The following is a 12,810-nucleotide window of genomic DNA, read 5'->3' on the forward strand; positions in this document are numbered from 1 at the left end:
ATAAAATTCTTTGTATCGTTTTATGCTGATTGTAATTTTTGTTTGCTTTTATTGTATTGAAACGTAGGTGTATTGAAATAAGCGAAAATAATCAAAAACACCGTACGAAGCTGGGACGGGTCGCTAGTGACATACAGTGTCATGGCACAAAAAAAATATTTTTTTAAACAACTTATCAAATATTGACGTCTCTTCTGCTCCTTTACTGTACTGAAAAAGTTTATCGCTATCATTATTGGTACTAATTGATATGCACGAATGCATCCCAACAGCCGGAAGAGTATAAATAGAGTTGCCAATCCTCCGGCTCGTTGAGTCACGTCCCCAAATTCGCATTGTACCAGGTTTGACTCCCGCCAATTCGAGATTCACTAATCGCTTGAGTAATACGGTTTTTATTAGTAGCTTTATTTTTGTTGCGAGTGATTCTGGCTTCAGACTTTATTAAGACGTTTAATTTGTTTTTCGTGTTGTTCACTGATGTTAAGTCTCGTGCAACAACATTATTTAAATGGAATATAGACTTGTTTTTAGTCCATTTCTATATATTTTTTTAATAATTTAAAGTATATGTAAAAGAGTGGTTCTTGATTGGAACGCCACATTAATTTTTTTTGGGTAATATATCCAACACATGCCATGTAAAAAATAGTGTAGTGTAAGACCTTGCAGAATAAAATGTACCGTTCCTTTATAGCAGAACAAGAACACATGGTGCAAAATTTACAATGTCAATAAATGTACAGTACATTCTTTAAACGATTAACAACATGCGTAATACGATTCAACAAAGAGCAATAAAAACATTACCTGAACGCGGAATAGGTGTTAAATCAATTGTACAGATAAATAATCTGTTCTTAAATCTTCTTGATTCCTCCTTATAATATATAATGCCTTTAAAGGTTGTCCATATCTAAAGTAATGTTGTCTAAAGAGTGAATATAGACAGAAAGCGCAAATATTTCTTTTTACAATTTAATGGAGTATTTGAAGTGTAGAGCATCATTTTTGATATAATCTTTTGTAATCATTTTAGTTTTGTGGCTTTTGGTAGAAAGTTGCCGCATCGAAGTAGTCTTTATCTGGCTGGTTACTAAATAGCTCTAATCTCTTAAAATAAATAAATAATAATTATACGGAAAAAATTACATAGATGGAATTAGCTTCAAAGCAAGTTAAAAAGTTTTGATAGGAGATACAAATTCAACGATAATATGCTTTTTAATTAATACTTACAAAGATAAACATCCAAGACTGTTTTGCATCAATGGCCCTGGTCAGGATTCGAACCCGGGACCAACTATGTTACAGTCAAGCGCACTACCGCTGCGGCACAGATGCTGTCAAATAAACACAGTGGCAATCCAGCTAAAGATATTGCATCAACTTGAGACTAGTATACATCGAACTCATAAATTTCAATATAAACTGAAGATGCTCCTAATTTCTTACGCACAAATGCAACCGCACAGAACATTCCTAATTCGATTGAAAGTACTTAATTCGAGACGCGCCTCAATTCGCATCAATGGGCCTGCATGATGACGTCACCGTTTCAAATGCACCTCGATTGGCCGTCGACCCCGATCGCGAATTCTGAATACAAAGTTTAAATTCGTTTAATGTGATTAACATCACCGGCTTAGGGTTGACAGGGCGCCTAATGGATAGTAGGATAGACCTGCAACTTTGGCCTAACGTTTGGGTTAAAATACAGGACAGTGGACACCCTTAATTGTTGTAAATTTTTACATTTACGAGATTTTGATTAGTGACTTGCTCGAAGAAATTACATTTTTTTGGTCGCCTCAAATTTGGATTCTTTAAATCATTGTTTTTAGTGTATTCATTTGCTTTGCTTGGCTAGGTGTGGTACCAGTGTTCATGTTCAATCCATTGGCGTTTATTATACGGCGTTCCTTCTTCGTGAGTCCTCCCTCGATCCGCAGTAAAGTAAGACGGACAAGTCTAACATCTTAAATTCTGGCCAGACAGAAAATCAAAAAGCCTGACTGTGTTTGACTTTAGCCGAATGCTTGGCAACCCCACTCGATGGTGAAACGTGCAAATTGCTAATCAACAACATCTTAAATCCGAAATAAAAGATGTCTTTCATACTCACTCTTGTTTTGAACATCAATGACGATGTCAACATGAGGAAGTCCATTATTAATATTTATAATGATCTGGGTGAAGTGAGATGAGGTACGGATGTTTACAATTATTCATTTGTCAGTTTTCACTTTAATGTGTTAAGTATTGATGAGATTTCAATGATTATAACGGGCTCTGATGCCTTCACGGTTTTAGTTTCAAAAGGTATTCTAATACGAATAAGCATGAATTTGATTATTTAAATTGTCTTTCCTTTGGCGTCATTGTTAACGTGACCTCAATTTAGTTCCAACACTCATTCCTTGTGGTAAAATGTAGTACTCAAATTTATAGGTGTGTGAATGAATTCCCCGAAATGCCAATCGACATTGGCGGTCGAAAGGATATTACCTGTTCGAGATTAGATTTAAGGACGTATACTAAGTATTTTGGGTGAGATGAAATACATTATATTTAAGAGTATTAAGAGAAGTTTGTAAATGACAATTTAGTATTAATATTAATACGTGGATGTCGTGTAACCAATAAGTATTAACAAACAAATAAATAAATTTTCCTGTTATTTTCATGGCCAGTCTCTATGATATGACTGGTGCTTCGAAATTGGAGTACTCTAGTTGTGAAATACCAATATGGAAAATTGGTTGAATTAAAGCCTGTTAATCGAGCCATTGCTCCTGACAGGATGCAGATACTACTATCTAGTTATCAATTGATTGATGATTGAAGTATCCATACTTATCAATGAATGATATGACCATGGAACAATTCTGAGACTGAAACTTTGAAAACTTTCTCTTAAAAGTAACTCTGCGATTTGATTTAAGTTTCACACACCAGATACACGCACATTATTATCCTAAACGTCGTAAAAAGAGAGTTGTTAATCACCAGACTATTTTGGATGGCTTAATGATGAAATTAAGATCGAAAACATATGAAATTTCTTTTATTGCATTTTTCTGATATAGTATTTTCACTTCATCTACAGTGGTCTTGATAATCATTATTTCCAAAATGTTGATGGACTCTTGTACCAATAAAATGGATTTCATCAAATCTTTAACTTATTCACCACAGTTGGTCAGTTTTTGCATGTTATCATTTAACGGTAATTTTAACTGCTCAGTAACAGTATTGTCCAGGGCTGGTGACCAATTAACTAAGTCGTTACTATGTTGTTGACCCTCGTTCTCGTGACGCGTGACGTCATACATATTTATATGTTTTGCACGATGAAGAACATGTCCTGCCCTACCCTGGAGTGATCCTTGGTCTTCTTTTCGTATATTTTTTTTCATAGTCTGCCCGGAGATTATAAAAAGTCATATTCTAAATCTAAAACGTTTTTTTTTTTTGAAAATGCTAAATTTAGAGCGCTTCCAACCGAATAAAGTGGAAATCCCTACAAGATGCCTGGTCTGCCCTGTAGTCTGGAGGATGAAAATGTTGATTGAAATTATAATAAATTTGGAATTCTTATTTTAGGCTGGGGACTGCCGCTAAAAGTGGCCTTAAAATCTTTTTACCGTTGACTCTGTGAGATAAAGACGTGATGTGTAGGTTTATGACTTTCTTGAAAGATGTCTAGAAGGCTCTGTGTCGCAGTGGTAGTGCGCTTGTCTATGGTCGGGAGGTGGTCGGAGGTCCCGGGTTCGAATCCCGGCCAGAACTTGCTCTGATTGGCCTGGGTCTTGGATGTTTATTTGTATAAAAGTAAGTATTTATTATAAAATATAGTATCGTTGAGTTAGTATCTCGTAACAAAAGTCTCGAACTTACTTCGAGGCTAACTCAATCTGTTTAATTTGTCCCGTATATATTTATTTATTAACTCTTGGTTTCAGTAGAAGTACTTACGACAAGCAATAAGTTATCATTACACGCTCACACCACCAATCAATCGTCATTGCCATTCAATACACGCAATTAGAGATGATCTCATTGACCATGCTAAACTCACAATGGAGGGTACATTACGCGAAATTGCGAGCTTACTGATAAAGGAAACGTTTAACATTCTTTATGAGAATAATGGTGAAGTTAGGTCTTTATTTGGTTTAGATAAAAACACTTCCACACATCCTACTAATATTTAACTTAAAAGTGATGAGTTGTTGTGTATTTGTTACTCTTTTTCGCAAAATCAACTAAGGTAATTAATACATAATAAGGATACAACACAGGTATAAGGATTATGTTAATTTGAGTTGAATCTGTTTTATTAAAGTAAAATTTATTGTTATGTGCGTTTATATTTTAAGTATCGTTTATGTAGGTACAATTACTTCCTGAAATAGTAGGATGGAGGGATGTATTTATTGAGTCAGCTATTATGTTTTTATTTTATACGTTATTTGTCATGGTATAACCTTATCGGCGCTTAGTTATTGGCGTATAGGAATACATTATGGTCACGTTTTTGGTATAAATTTATAAATAGTGGTGTTAATTATTTATTTTAGCGATATCCGTGCCAAGTTTTTAATGGAAAAATACCACATAAAATGTTATACATTGAATTACGGTTAAAATGAGAACCTCTTCTGTTTTTGTAGTCGGTTTAAATATCACAGATGGTGCTTTGTTTAATTTTGCTTAATTTTCGTTTGTGTATCATTCTCATATTAAAATTAACTTGAAGATCTTTGCAATCACACTTAATAAAGACTCTGGACTCGGTAAAAACTTGGTTTTAAGTCAAAGCCCAGCAGTGTGTTTACTAAAATTTAAGGCTACTAGTTCCGTTTTCAGTTGTCACCATGGTCTCAGTATCGATATATTGTTAATGAATTAATCGAATTTGCAGGAGAATCAAGAAGGGAATGTTCAACGGAAGAGCAGACGGCGCCCGACGCCGACGTCGACACCAGTGACGCGAACAGCAAAGATGTCACCGACAAGGATAATAAGTTAGTATTTTTAAGCATTTCAAGCCATAAACTAACTTATTTTTATTTGTATAATAATATCATGTCAATACAATTATTATACATGTAAAACTAAGGTAGTATTCTTAAAATCTAAACATGCGCACTTAATTTCATATGTACTCGTTAATGATATTGTAAATTTGTTTATTACCCATTCGGAGTTAAACCGCAGAACAGTTTTTGGATTGATGCGCATGAAGTTTAGCCCTTACCAAACTATAGCAAAAATAACGGTTTTCTTTTTGGTACAATAAAAGCTTTTGCAATAAAATAATTACTTACAAATCTATTAGCGCAGCTAGTAGCGCCACCTTGAAGAAGGTAATCGTTAACTTTTAGTTTCGCTACTCGCTCTAAGATGGCGCTGAGTGTTTGTGAAGTTTCTAAATAAACCTCTTATTAATAGAGATAAGAAACGGTTTATGGAGAACTAAGAATTTTTACGGGAACGGGAAAAGTAAACATGAAGCTATTTGATATGAATAGTATAGAATGCTTTAAACACTGACCTTCTTGTAGGTTTGAGACTCAAGAAACTTGAAAGATTGATGATAATATTGTCACTAGAGTGCTCACCTTCCACTGTCAGCCTTATTGGCGGATAGGTTATCTTTTCTTCTTGGCCGTTTACCCTTTTTGCGTCCCCTCCTCTCTAGACAGACCCCTGGGGTCTAAAAATGCTACTATTAAATTTGGTAATCAACCGACACAATTCTGCTCTAATTTTCGAATTTTCAGATGACCCTTACTATTTAACGTTTCATCCAATGAATTAATCTTAAACCCTCAATAACTGTCCAAAGGATTGGTTCCAGTTGGCGCACGGCGACACCTAGCGGGCGCGGCGTGAACCGCGCGGAGAGCTGTCGCGAGCGAGACGCGCCTCGGCGCGGCAAGCACCGGAACGCCTCCGATCCTAACCGCTTGACGGCGCACAACAACCAGTGAGTGTTCACCTTTATTTTTTTTATAGTTTTAAATTTAAATTAGGAATAGAAGTGGACATTTTGGGAAATACGAAGTCACTTGTCCGCAATAGATCCGTTCCTTGCGTGGAGGTGGCTAGTCTTTCTACCTGGAGTTCTTGGTGCGTTTACAGGAGGTACTCTTAAAGTCTTCTAGTTACCAGCGCTTCGTTATTCATTTTTTAGGGCTCTCTAGGTCTTCCACTACCTCACTTCACTACACTAAAGGGCAATGAGTATATTCGATTCTTCGTTAGCAAGTTTTACGGCCTCTGTGGCTCAGCGGTAGTACGCTTGTCTGTGACACCGGAGGTCCCGGGTTCGAATCCCGGTCAGGGCATGATGAGAAAAGAACTTTTTCTGATTGTCCTGGGTCTTGGATGTTTATCTATATACGTATTTATTATAAAATATAGCATCGTTGAGTTAGTATCTCGTAACACAAGTTTCGAACTTACTTCGAGGCTAACTCAATCAGTGTAATTTGTCAAAAAAAAAAAAAAAAAAGTTGGCGTCCTTCTCAGTGTACCAGTTAGTATTTTAGACTGTGAGTTACCTACTGTAATACGTTAAAATTATTATTTCTAGCTAATTAAAAAATCTTGCTGTGGCTTCTGCGCCAGTGTATTTAAGGCCAGGTATTCCGATGAGCAAATTTAACTCAGTCATACCAAAGATTACACTTAAAATGACATAAAAAGTAAAGGAAACTTTATACGCATAAAAGAACAAAAATCTAGTTTTACTCGGCCCAGACTCTCGTGACAGGGCAGGCAGACATTAATTCCGCTTTCCATTTTCTGAAACTCTACCAACTGAATTCAGTGTTGCGACTAAGCAGACATTAAAACGTCCTAACTTTTCCCGCGCTAAATCCAAAATAGACTCTAATATCTCGTCCTAAAGACTAGTTTCAGGTAAAACTTATTGTCTCGATGCATTTTATCGAATATTTTCACTCTAAGAGTTCAAATTTAGAAGCTATTGGTCGCGCTATTCAAGACACCTTGTAAAATCTTCTGTAAACAATTGAATTCCATTTAAAAATAGACATTGTCGCAATGTATTAAAAGTTCATTCTCCTTTACTATTATGAAACCATTTTGTAAGATCCCTAAATCAGAAACATTTACCTCTGTCTATAGTTCTTTTGTATCTGGTTGTCGTGTAAAGCGTTCGATTTGAATTGATCCCAAGTTTGTAAGGAGACCTGCGCCGGTCAAGGGACAATGTAATCTGGTTGGTTAGCGTTGCAGAAACGTGGGTTAGTTTCAGTTTTCAGTTTCACGCGAGACTTGATCGCAGACGCAATGCGGTCTTAAAACGTGTTTAAAGTATTTGTTTAAATAATTATATGAATGGTTTTGTTTATGATTTTGATATTATTTTACTTAGTTAATTATGTGCTAAGTACTTAACTTTTATCTTAATTTTTTTGGAATTCTGGTATGTTTAATCTTTAAAGTATCTTGTATAGGTGATTTAATTAGTCCATTAACTGAATATTCGAAGAACTAGGTATAGTTTCAATCAATCACTTTTTGTATCTCAGTTATATTATAAAGCCATACAGTTGAACGTGGCTTTTCAGTCTTTTCAAGACTGTTGGCTCTGTCTACACCGCAAGTGATATAAACTTGGTAATATGTAGGGAATTAGTGTTTGTTTTTTTTAATAAATCTGCGTTATGTTACCAATACTGACAAATATGAAACTTTAAATTCGTCTAGAAAATGTATAATCTATTTTCCGATAAACTCACTTAAAAATTAACTAACTGTCCCATTCTAACATCACGGTTTTAATCGGACCCTGGGTTCTTTCTCTGTAATGAATGACCTGACACTGACCATCATCGTATATTTAAATCATTATGCTAATGGTCTAATAATACTTATTAACTAAATTATTGTCAACTAGAATTGAAGGTGTGAATGTGTTGTTGTGCGCTGTCAACACCACATCCACATCTCGAGACATTTAGAACTGAAAATGTGTAAAAGTAATACGAAACCATAGAACAGAAATAAACTATGTTAATATTAGTTTAATTTTGACAAAATAGTTTGTTTAAGTATTTTTCTAAAGTACCTACCTATCTAAAGTTCTAAAGTACATAGTTTAGTTGGGAAAGTAAACGATTACAATATATGTAATTTGTGCTTTAAATATTTTACGGAAAAACTTAATAGATAGGCTTCTTCAGTTTATCGACTTTTACGACATGTACTGCTGATAAGCATTAAAAACTTAAAATATTATATGCAGAGAAAATAATTTATCTTGCTTTAACGTCACATATGAATGCGGTTAACGCACGACAATGGACACATTGTTATTATTCCGCTTTGCATATGACATTGTCATGTGCAGTGCTTAAGGTAACACTTGCATTTTGAACCCCGGAACAAAAGGAGGCATGTTGTAATTTCAGATATTCAAACTCTGTACTCTGTCGTTGTTTAGAACTGAACTGGCTAAATGTCAGGTCAAGACAAGAGTACCCGAAACTGACGAGCTTGCATGATGAGAGATATGAATGTGGATGAAGCGAAAGAAGTATGCAGAGATCGTGGCAATAAGTGGAAAGATGTAGCGTAGTGTAAAGGGCTGTCATTTATGTAAGAAATACTGTATTCTTGATAATTATCGCAAGGAAGAAATCGACTGAAAGAATTATGACGGAATTGTAGCAAGTGGCAAGATGAAAGTAGTCTCTGTCTATTCCTCCGGGAAAGAGGCTTGATTTCATCACTTTAACGTTTCAGCGTTGTTGTTTCTCCTCAAAGCAGACAATATAGCGTTGTGTAGAATTGAGCACCATTGTTTCAACTTGAGACGATTGACGGGTAGGAAATGACAGGACATAGTTGGATGTATATGTATGAATTATCTGTAGAGCTTTTTATCATTTGATTTTTTGCTATATAAGGATTGTTAGAAAGCTGGATTTTTAATAAGGCAGCGTTTAGAGCCTGGTGACTATCTGTTTTGGGAAAAATAAGGCATGATAAGGCATTATTGACGCTTGCGTATAAAGCATCTTAGACCTGCGCCTCTTAGAGATGCGCTTTGGAAACGGTAGTAGTCATAATTAGATTTAAGTGATGTGACGTCAATAAGTGATACCTTGTATCCAATTTTGAAAATAAATCTATTCTATTCTATATATTCTATTCTATTCTGGACTTCGTCTGTTTTATTAAGCAGATAGCGGCCAAACACACTCAAATTTTCAATAAAGTATAACTTTTATGATTACGGTATAAATATCTATAATGCCGCAATTCCTTATATTCTACAAATAGATATATTAAGAAATCGGATGGATATTACGACATCTGTTCGTACAAAATTGACGGGTAGAGACTGCCATTATTTTTCAGATATATAAAATTTTCACCAAATGAAAGGTGTAATTCCGTTCATCCAACTTAAAATTCACATTTACTAGATTGAGGGAAAACTGCATACGAACGGGTTTACTGCACCTCGCTAGATTAACTCCCATGAAACGTTTGGCTTACTGCCAGTGACGAGTGGTGTAAATTATGAGATTTAGCGAATAATGAACTGACAGTGGTCATAATGGTAACTTTATGTGGTTTAAAACTTGTTGTCACATGTTTTTTGTTGTCAAGTGTAGAAGGAACAAGCATGTTTGTAGAAGCAAATATTAAACTAATTATAGTAGTTAATGTGTGATTGGATTAATAAAAAATAATTCTTAATAAATGTGTTTTTTAAATCGTAGACTCAAATTCTACTGAATATTTATGTTAATGTATTAAAAAGAGAAACGATTTGTATTTATGTTGGTAACGAATAAACTCAAAAGCAATAGATAAATTTTGACGAAATTTGGCATAGAGATAGAAAAGACCATGAGTTGGTTTCTGTAAATTCTCACAGGAGCAAAGCCTCTTGCAAAAGATACTAAAGATATTTAGCAAATCATGAGGGTAGTTTGAGCGATCACCGTGTCTAAAAACTTGATGTCCTCCTATACCATGTACCGTGCCCTAATTTTAGCGGGAAATAATGTCATGTCACGAACGCGCACAACTATGTTTACGATGTTATTCCGCCATGCTCCTCGGAGCCCGAGGAATTTGGATCTGTGGTTAACATAATATTGAATATGAGTCCCGAATGCGCATAAACAGAATGTAATATTGTTTTAAAAATTTCATAGATGTAAATGTATGTCCAAATTGTCAAATATTGTTGCCTAGTTTAAAGAAAAGATATCGATTATTTATCCTCCCGAGTGTCCTGAATGCCATTGCCCTTATTCATACCTGAATATTTCTGTGTATCTTAGGAGTTCTTAAATCAATAGGACGACTTATAAAATTGTAATAAAGTAAAACTGCAAGGTTTTGCCTGGATTGTCTGTAGTCCAAATTTCGTTATTGTTTCTTACTTCCATCGAAGACTTTGTTACCCTTTTTATATGGTGGCTAAATCAGCTTTGATTGCAACATAGCACCCTCAGGAAGCGAAGCACCTGCTCGTCTTGTATAAAATGCTTATCATCACTAGTTTAGAAAGCGGAGCACTGTTCATGGTTGATCACCCTTGCTCCAATTTTGAAAGTGATCCCACTTGGGGATAAGCCCGCCTTTGTACTGTACTACTGTTTTATATTTGTGATGTACTCCTTTAGTGAACAATAAAGCATTAACTTACTTGCCTTTCTTTTGTAATGGTGCCGTGTGGTTCCCGGCACCATTACAAAAGAATAGGACCACTCCATCTCTTTCCCACGGATGTCGTAAGAGCCGACTAAGGGATAGACTTGGGATTCCTCTTTAATGTAAATCCCTGCCAATCTAAGGTCTGCCGCGCCGATGGATGCATGGCTAGGGGCGAGCCTAGTCTCGAGCGTGCCACTTCCGCCATGGGGTTGGGCGACCCCCAGGTAATGGCTAGCCTTACCCTGGCATGCGGGGCTCTGCTGGGGCGGACAAAATTTTTCCCTAGCGTCTCGTGGGAATCGCATGGATGCAAATTTTTTGAAAGAGCACCTAGATGGCGGCGATGGTGTCCGCACCCCATCACGTCTCGTTCCCGGCGGGAGCGGTATGCGGTCTGCTGAAAGCCGCTTTGCGACGATGAATGTAAGAGGAGGAATGAAGGATAAGATTGAGGAAGTATGCCAGATGATGGATGAAAGACGTTTGGATGTGTTGTGCGTGAATGAAACGAAGCGGAAAGGATGCGACGCGACGCAGCACGGCCCTTACACGGCGTATTGGTCTGGAATTTCCAGTACCAGCCGAGGCTGTCAAGGGGTCGGTCTAATTCTTTCTGCACGAATGGCTGAGTGCGTGAATGAGTATGAGTGTGTCAGCCCTCGTCTTCTATGGATTAGGCTGAAAGTTGGAATCACTCGGATCTTCGTTCTAGGTGTTTATGCACCTTGGGATGTGGGTTCGAGGGGTACAACATCAGCAAAAAGCGAAAACGAGGAGTTCTGGAATAGTGTAAGAGAAGTATTGAAAGTTACCAAGCCAAATGAGAAGATTATTATGTTAGGTGATTTTAATGGATGGGTGGGTGTAAAGCGTGATGGATATGAAAAGGTGCTTGGTGCGTTTGGTGACGAAAAGGTGAATGATAATGGAAGAAGTGTATTAGAAATTTGTCTAGAGTGGGATCTTTTTGTGTCGAACTCAATGTTTCAACATAAAGAGATCCACACCTACACAAGAGTGGAAGGTATTTTAAAAAGTATGATAGACTTTGTGATTGTAGATGAAAGATTGAAGAACAAAGTGCTGGATACCCGTGCATATCGCGGTGCTGGCATTGACTCGGACCATTTACTGGTGATATCCCGGATAAGGGGTATCTTCAATCGCTGGCGGCACAGGGTAAGGGAGCAAACCAGCGCTTTGGAAAGAGTAAAAGTAGAAAATTTGCAAGATATGGATGTAGGTAAGAAGTATATTAATAGACTGAAGGATGAATTTGAAGATTTAGAGGAAATGAGCGATATTGAAGATGGATGGAAGGAATTTAAAAAAAGAATTGTGAAAGTAGCTGTTGAAGTGTGTGGTGTAAGTAGAAGAAGGAAAGGAAAAAATCACAAAAATGCGTGGATGAGTAAAGATGTGCAAGAACTTGTGCGATTAAAGAAGAAAGCATGGCTGGATTTGTTAGCAGCAAAAGCTAACTTAAGAATGCAAGAGGTTATAGATGAAGATGTGAATGAAGCACGTAAGGAATATAAGAAAATGAAAGATTTGGTTAAGAAAGCTGTGATTAGAAAGAAAGAAGAGTATAAAGAGGATTTTGATAAAAGGCTATCAGAAGACTTTCAGTCAAATCTGAAAGTATTCTGGAAATCCGTAAGGTCAGCCCGAGGAAATACTATAACCAGAGAGCTGACTAGGATCAGATGCCAGGATGGTAGCGTTGTGAAAGGAGAAGAATGTGTACTAAAGATATGGAAGGACTATTTTGAAAGTTTATTTGAAAAAAAGGAAGGAAATAAGAAAGATTTCTGCTATAGCGAAGAAAAAGAGAATGAGATGGAAGGCGAAATTGAAATGTTCGAAATTGTGGAAGCACTTAAGAGTATGAAAGCGGGAAAGGCTGCTGGGTGTGATAGAGTGTCGGTCGAGATGCTTAAAGCAGGAAAAGGCGTAGTAGCTAGTCAGTTGTACTGCCTTTTCAATTTGTGTTGGAGAAGCGGCCGAGTACCAAAAGATTGGTGTAAGGCTGTTATCGTGCCACTTTACAAAGGAAAAGGGTCACAGCTGGACTGCAAAAATTATCGTGGTATA

The 12,810-nt window shown here is 36.6% G+C and overlaps 1 protein-coding gene across 1 annotated transcript in view; it reads left to right on the forward strand.

Annotated features, from left to right (window-relative positions):
* LOC106130397 (uncharacterized) overlaps positions 1 to 12,810 on the forward strand; it is a 143,829-nt gene that overhangs the window by 97,394 nt on the left and 33,625 nt on the right. Inside the window, exons 20-21 of the mRNA XM_060951940.1 lie at positions 4,928 to 5,030; positions 5,867 to 5,995. Of these exons, the coding sequence (XP_060807923.1) occupies positions 4,928 to 5,030; positions 5,867 to 5,995 (232 nt within the window). The remainder of the gene's footprint in view (positions 1 to 4,927; positions 5,031 to 5,866; positions 5,996 to 12,810) is intronic.

This window comes from Amyelois transitella, chromosome 27 (genome assembly GCF_032362555.1).
Source record: "Amyelois transitella isolate CPQ chromosome 27, ilAmyTran1.1, whole genome shotgun sequence".
In the NCBI taxonomy this organism is placed as follows: domain Eukaryota; kingdom Metazoa; phylum Arthropoda; class Insecta; order Lepidoptera; family Pyralidae; genus Amyelois; species Amyelois transitella.